The sequence below is a fragment of the Xiphias gladius genome, chromosome 23, assembly GCF_016859285.1.
Source record: "Xiphias gladius isolate SHS-SW01 ecotype Sanya breed wild chromosome 23, ASM1685928v1, whole genome shotgun sequence".
Classification (NCBI taxonomy): domain Eukaryota; kingdom Metazoa; phylum Chordata; class Actinopteri; order Istiophoriformes; family Xiphiidae; genus Xiphias; species Xiphias gladius.
Genome location: NC_053422.1, coordinates 21,383,791 through 21,391,494, shown reverse-complemented (window position 1 = coordinate 21,391,494; position 7,704 = coordinate 21,383,791). Strand labels below are relative to the sequence as shown.

The following is a 7,704-nucleotide window of genomic DNA, read 5'->3' as shown; positions in this document are numbered from 1 at the left end:
TTAGGCCTTTCCTGCGGTTCAGGTGGTGGTTTCCCAATAAAACCCCACGTTTAACGGTTCAACAGTTTACAAAAAATCCCTCCGTTTTTGATGTTTTTTTTACCTTTAAAATGTGCTGTTGCAGGACAGGTGTAGGTCTTGCTTGTATCATACAATATATTCACGTTCTGAGGTACTTTTTTGCTACTTTACAGCTCATACTCCATTATTCTCGAATACACTTACAATATTTTACTTTTTACTCCACGTTTATGTGACAGCTGTAATTACTTTCAACTTAAATGAGGTAATAAAATAGGATGCTCCGACTCAGCTAGTTTCATTAAAATGCTGCTTACATGTTACTGTATTAGTAATCATTTCCAAAAGTATAATTTTATCTTGTAACTGACAGAAACAACTTGCATAATGGGTACTTTTACTTTTAAGTCAAGTTTGCTGTTAATTCTTTCATTCTTTTACAATTTTATAAATTTGAATACAGAATTTTAATTTGTAATTTAATATTTTTACATTGTGGTATTTATACTTAAGGATCTGAATACTCCTTCCACCACCGTCTACAGTTAGTAAGCATGTTTTCATATTAACACATGCTGTAATCAAAGGTACACATTATTTTATATTTAGGCTAAAGAGAGCAGGTCTAAAAAAGTTTTCATTATTTACTTTATTAATCTGGAACGCAGCACAGCGACAAGTGCCTTACCTGGGAGCCTTAAGACTGTGTCCAGGTTCATAAAGAGATTAGTTGAAAGTGGAAAAACTGATGGGTGCGGTTAGGTGTGAGGTGAGCAGTGTTGCACTTTTAACCACACCCAACGTTGATGTCACAGGGTACTGGCGCACACTGGCACATCACTGCAACAAGGTGAGAGGTGAAACCAATGGAGGTCCTCGAAAACAAGATTTTCTGCAGGTTACCCTTTAAAGTATAGAGACCAGGCTACAATTTTGGCTTCTAATGAATCCTCAAAGCCCCCCGGAGCTCCTGCCTGTGACCTGTGCTATTCCACAGTGACTCACATTTTTGCCACAACTATTTCTCACAAACCCTTTCAGTGTATGCCTGCTCCTATTCAGCTCTGCTTTAATGGCACAAATGGTACACTAACAACGATCAGGGAGAGTGTTTCACAATACTCTAAATACAGAGGATGAGAGGGAGCTAATGGGGCATCCTATTAATAAAATAACAAATTTGGATTAAACATTGTCCACAGAGGGCAACTATTGCTTCAATCAATAAACCTGGCAATAGGTCAAAAGACAGACTGCAAGCAAAATTTGCTGGATCCAGTGTAAAATACATAAATATATCCCAAACATACTTTGTTAAGAGGCTGAACACAGATTTTTATTGAGTCTTTTTTGCAACAATTCAAACTTAATAGAAAATGGGCTGCATGTTAGACTGCGCTTAGTGCAGGATGGTGTTTTTGATCGGACATCTATGGTCCGTGCAGCTTCAAATCCCAAACTGAGGAGCTGTTGGACTAATGCAGTTCAGTCCAACTTTTCTCCCTGACGCTGTCTCATCTTCCGCCCATTACACATATGAATGTGTCAAACCAGGCAAGGAGGATTGAGTGGGATGAGAATTTTCATAATTTAACTTGGCGATGGTGGGGATTTGAGCCAGAATATAACTTGTAGGTCAGTAAATGCATCATCCCTCCACGATCCGGCGAAGTATGTTGCCCAGACCACCTTTGGCTATCTGGAGGGGGGTCTTCTCCTCCTTGTTCTCAATGTAGATGCTGGCTCCATGTTCTACCAGCAACTTGGCTGCTTCCACACGCTCCTCATCGCATGCCAGGTGGCTGGTTAAAAAAAAAAATGCATGCAGAGTGGTAAATACAAGAATACTTTTAAGTTTTAAATGACAGTGCTAACCACTGCACCACTGAGGAGCCCTATCTCAAATTCAAACAAAACCAAACCTATCTGCATGGCTGGACACCATTAAAAGTAAGTGAGAAAACATGTTTTTTTTCCATTGTTTTTTTTTTTTTTATGTTCACACATACAGTGGTGTGTTGCCCTGTGAGTCCTGGATATTGGTTGAGGCACTCTGTTTGAGAAGCAGCTGGATGAGGCGGTAGTTGCCCTTGGCGGACGCTCTGTGAAGGGGAGTGGACTCCAACTTGTCGGTGGCGTTAGGGTCTGCTCCGTTTTCCAGCAACAGCAAGGCAATCTAAAAAGAGGGAAAGCTATGCTACTCAAAACTCATTGACAAGTATCCTACTTTTAAATTCGGGGATTTCCCATCTACATGAAATATCTCTTTTCACATCTTGTCAGTTTTGGAAAGGCATGCCACAGTTCATACGTCAAATTCTTAACCCAGTTTAGGAAGTGAGACTGAATCTTAGGTCCCTGATACTACTGGGAACACTGTGGGTTAAATAATGTCTATGTAATCTCAAATTAAAATACATTTTTTTAGACTTATAGAAAATTTAAAGTAATGTATTTGGCAGATGAAAGTTAGTACAATTCAGACGTTTAGTGTTATTGTGAGTTTCTGCACGTTGTCATCCTCTGCAGTAGTGAGAGGAGTACAACAAAGATAGCAAAGTCATTTTCTTTGTCCTAATTCCATTATAAATTGTACATAGTGCACTATATACTAATTGTTTCAGTATAATGTTTTTTGCAGTCAGTATACAAGAAATATATGTGCCTTACTGTTGTGTACTAATAGGAAATGACGTAAGACGTGGCCTGACAAAAACCAATCAAACTTCATCTTTGGAGTACCACTGTCTGATAAACTTCAGAAGGAGAAACGGATTTAACACCATGTAGCAATGTGCTACCACTGGGTTGATTTCGTTACGTGTAAATAAAAACATTCTGTGAATTGCACTTCAGGTGCACTCAAGAAGTGTCATTTACAAACGTCCCTCCTGAGTACCTGGCACAGGGTATGTATGAGGGAAGTGCATCACTTCCTTTGGCACTTTTACACGCTTGACTCATAAGTAATGTTAACACTGTGTTTATCAGCTAATAAAACGGGGGATATTCCAAAGGTTATCTGAATAATGTTTCTTGCCGTGTGTGTTAGGTGTGAAAGAAATACCCGGTTAAATAGCAAAATACATACTAGGCTAAAATGGTTAGCATTTGGAGAAGGTAATATTAATGTCAGTCCAAGGCTTTAATGTCACAGGTAACTTCTGGAATAAAACTGAAAATATAAACCTCTCTTGAGTCAGAAATGTCAGTGTTTGATTTTTACAAACTTTCCTCAAACTGCTTTGACAACTGATAATATATAAAAACACTAAAAGTTTGAAAACAAAATAATCTTAACATTCATGGTCTTTTTAAACTCATTTTATCTCAGTATAAGAAAGTAGCGACACCGTAACTTCAGTGTGGCAATAAGGTGGACCCTACTCTGTTTTCACAGCTAGCTAATGAATAGTTACAGACAAATGTCTTTATTAAAGACTTAAGATAAAGGCAGCACTTTCTGTTCGACTTTCTCACTTCCAGCATAGCACCCTTAAATCTGTGATACCATCATCATAATGATGTAGGGTATGAAGGAGAAACCCTTAGAGTATCTGGGCATTTCCCGTTAAAGCAGCTTCTGTTTCAGAACGGACACGAGTCAGTATGACGGAGTCATAGCTACTACTATGCTACTTCAGAATAATACAGATGATTCTGAGATAGTGCTGTTGTTCTCAAATATTGAATGCACTGACCTACTAAACAATGACAAGCACCTACCTCAACATATCACAGAAATTGATAACATGTATTATCAAAGTGACAATTGTCCCTCAGTAATTGAAAGGTAAGTTAAGTTTGGGGGGAAAAAAAAAAAAAAAAAAAAAATCAACTAACAATTATTTTCACAATCGATAAATATGCCGATTATTTTCTCTATGAATTGTTTAATCGTTTTAACAGTTAAAAAAGGTCTATCACAGTTTCCTAGAGCCCAAGGTGATGTCATCAATGGTGGCGTTTTATCTGATCGACGGTCCAAAACCTTAAAGATATTCAATTTAATATGCTGTTGGGAAAAGGAAAAACTGTGCTAGTTCAGGCTTGAATGACAGAATGTTTGGATTTTTTGCTTAAAAAAATAAAATAAATGATTAATGGATTATGAAAACATTTTCCAATTACTGTTCTGATATGGAATAATTGATTAATAAACAATATGTTGCAGCTCTAAAAATATGACTAAATATATTTTGAAATAAAGAGACCTAGACAATGGAAATATAGCGCTCTTATAAATAAAATATTAAATCGATTACATTTATAGAGCTACTTGAAAGATATGGCGGAAACAGAATACAAATTTAAGATTGCAAGCTTGGATCATGTGGATCAAACTATCAGACAATATTACTGCAACCAGGGAACCTTACCCCATATCTGTCTTTAGAGGCGGCATAGTGCAGAGGGGTGCATCCATTTTGATTAACTGAATTCAGCTGAGCTCCTTTGGATATTAGAGATCTCACTATGTCTTCTCTGCCTGCAGATGCAGCGATGTGAAGAGGGGTCCACGAAGCCTGGGAAGTATCACATCACATGTAGTTATTCCAGAAAACATAGTGAACTTTCTGCACAGTTTATTGTGTTGTAGATTTAATCTTAAATTGATAACATTTACAGTTTGTTCATTAATCTACTCTCAATAACACATTGACACAGTGAAAAAAAAACAAAAAAAAGCACCTCAATCGAAAATCAAAAACTGAAATCTCTAATTTACAGAAGTATTCAGGCCCTTAATTCAGGACTTTGTAGAAGCCCCTTTGGCAGCAGTTACAGCTTTGATTTTCTTGGCTAAGTCTCTACAAGCTTTGAACCCATAGATTTGGGCAGTTCATCCCACTCCTCTTGGCAGATCCTCTCAAACTCTGCCAGATTGGATGAGAAACGTCGGTGAACTATCATCTCCAGGTCTCCCCACAGATGTTCTATGGGGTTTAAGTCTGAGCTTGATTTTGGCTGTATGCTCCGTGTCATTGTCGTGCTGAAAGTCTCATGTCGCGTTCAGTCTGGAGCAGGTTTTCTTAAAGGACCTCTGTATGTTTGAGTGCATTAATCCCTCTCTTAATACTGACCAGTCTCCCTGTCCCTTCTGCCCCCATAGCATGATGCTGCCACCACCATGGTTCACTGTAGGGATGGTATTAGCCAGTTGAGGAGCGGAGCCTGGTGTTTGGAGACATAGTGCTTGGAGTTCTGCCCAGAGGGTTCAATTTTTGTCACATGGCTCACGTGGCTCCCGTCTACACACTCTACCATAAAGGCCTGATTGATGCAGTGCTCCTGAGATGGTCATCTTTCTGGCTGGTTCTCCCATCTCTGCAGAGGAGTTCTCAAGCCCTGTTAGAGTGACCGTTGGGTTCTTGGTCACCTCACTGACCAAGGCCTTTCATGCCTCAGTTTGGCTGGACAGCAAACTCTAGGAAAAGTCCTGATGGTTCCAAACTTCTCCCATTTCACTATCATTGCTCCTGGGAACACTCAAAGCTTTAGACATGGTTTTATACCCTTGCCCTGATCTATGCCTCGCCACAATTTTATCACAGAGGTCTACAGAGAGTTCCTTGGAATTCATGGTTTTTGTCCTGACATTCAGTGTGAATTGTGTGAGCTTATATGTACAGGTGTGTTTCTTTCTAAACTGTGTCTAATCAGTTCAGTTTGCCACTGATGGACTCCAATCAAGTTCTAGACACATCTCAAGGATAATTAAAGCAAAGAAGATGCACTTGACCATAATTTGGAGAGCCACAGCAAAGGTCCGGATACTTTTATAAATGAGAGATTTCAGTTCTCTGGTAAATTTGCAAAAAAATTACTTTGTCATTATGGGTTGTTGATTGTAGATTGATGGGCAAAATTGCAATTTTATCAATTTACAATGAAATCTAAACACAATAAAGTGGGCAAAAAAGTGAAGGGGTCTGAGTACTTGTAAAGCCACTGTAACAACAATAATAGTAACAATAATAATATATAGGACAGAAAAAAGATGTCAAGTTAAATGTCAATACAGGTTACACTTTTACATTAAAACAAAAATTCATAAAAAAAAACTCAATTACATAAAACATTCTTTAAATGGCAATTGTAAATAACGTGCTATTTTTAAGCCATCGTTTGGGTTGTTATTGTAGGACCACATTAAATTGTAGGGGGCACCTGTCTAGTATTAACTGTCATCCCTCCGCCACTTTGTAGGGCAAAAATACTGCATCACACTTTGTTTTACACAGAAGAATTAAAAACTCTAAACAAAAAAAAAGAAGTCTACATCATCTTGCAGATTCACTTCAACTCCCAGGTCAAGCAGAAACTCCACGATGTCGGTGTGGCCAGCAGAACAAGCCCAGTGAAGGGCGGTTCTACGGTCCTGAAATTACACAAAGTCGAGGATGAAAACGTAGAAAACTTCACTTGGCATTTGTCATTGTTTCTCTATTGACGGGCTAACAAAAGCAAATCCCGCGGGGGCTTTGCTGGGTCATGCATTCTTACCTGGTCCGTTTTGCAGGCAAGCGTTTTATCTGACAGAATACACTGCTTTAATTTTTCTAACTGCCCCGTGTAAGCAAAATTACAGACCTCCACATTTGATACAGAGCCATCCATTGTTAAATATACCCTGAATCCCGAACAAAATTTATAATAGCCTACGCTGTCAATGTTTAGGAGTTGCTTCGCTTCAGATTTGAACCGGAGGAGCGTTGACTCAGGAAGTTATCAACTCTACTTCCGCATGGTCCGATTTTTTTTTTCCCCTTCAAATTAAAATACCGTCAGTGGTATGGCCTGACAATGAGACTGAATTACCACGGCACTTTGACCAAAGGTGGGAGAAGCATTCAATCCTTTACTTACGTAAAAGTATCAATACTTCGAAAGCTAAAAGTCCTCTTAAAAAATCCATTTAAGTTAAGGTTTAAAAGTAGTACCAGCAACATGTACTTAAAGTATCAAGCAAAAAAGTACTCATTCTGCTGAAAATCAGATTCTGCAGACCATGATACATAATTTTAAAAGATTATTAATACTGATGTATCAGTGTGTAAGTAGCATTTGAATGTTTAGCTGAATGAGGGCAAGCTAGTTTTAACTACTTTATATAGATTTAGCTAGTATAGTCCAGTGATCCCCACCCCTCCAAAGGGTCACCAGATCAACCTGTGTGGTTGTGATTTTGTAAAGATTATACAGAATATATAGATTTACTGTATATTCTTTTATTTTGTTTGTTTGTGTCAACCTTTCTCTATTTATGTACTAAAATCATGTAAAATGTACCTCTGTGTAAGCGCTCACAAGCTAAAGGTGCTAGAAAACGGTTCCATCTTGTCTAATGTAATAAGTCGTCTAATGTAGTTAGTTGAAAAATAAATGAAGTGCAGTCAAATAAAATGTAGTGGAGTACAAGTAAGTAACATAAAATGAAATACTCAAGTAAATTACAATTACCTCAAAATTGTACTTTAGTACAGTACTTGAATAAATGTACTTTGTTACTGTCTGCCCCTGTTTACCTGATCATTTGTTCAATCAATATATAATATTAATGATATATAATATTAATAAATTATTTTTTTGTTGAACTGTTGATTAAAATAGGCGATATGGAAAGCCATACTAGGAGGGTCCTCATTGCATTTGAGCGCAAGTACAAGCGTTTTATTTTGG

The 7,704-nt window shown here is 37.9% G+C and overlaps 1 protein-coding gene across 1 annotated transcript; it reads right to left on the bottom strand.

Annotated features, from left to right (window-relative positions):
* Positions 1 to 1,335: 1,335 nt before the first annotated feature.
* On the bottom strand, positions 1,336 to 6,778 carry psmd10 (proteasome 26S subunit, non-ATPase 10). Its single transcript, XM_040119438.1, has 5 exons — positions 6,529 to 6,778; positions 6,305 to 6,403; positions 4,401 to 4,547; positions 2,031 to 2,197; positions 1,336 to 1,823 (listed from the first exon to the last, which is right to left on the bottom strand). The coding sequence occupies exons 1-5, from the start codon at positions 6,640 to 6,642 to the stop codon at positions 1,670 to 1,672; spliced, it is 681 nt and encodes a 226-aa protein (XP_039975372.1). The 5' UTR covers positions 6,643 to 6,778; the 3' UTR covers positions 1,336 to 1,669.
* Positions 6,779 to 7,704: the final 926 nt, after the last annotated feature.

Excerpts from the sequence above, each read along its gene's own strand:
- psmd10 (XM_040119438.1), bottom strand. The coding sequence starts at position 6,642 with ATGGATGGCTCTGTATCAAATGTGGAGGTCTGTAATTTTGCTTACACG. Across the intron at positions 6,404-6,528 it reads TTGCCTGCAAAACGGACCAG|GACCGTAGAACCGCCCTTCA; the intron begins GTAAGAATGCAT and ends GTGTAATTTCAG. Across the intron at positions 2,198-4,400 it reads CCTCTAAAGACAGATATGGG|ATTGCCTTGCTGTTGCTGGA; the intron begins GTAAGGTTCCCT and ends CCCTCTTTTTAG.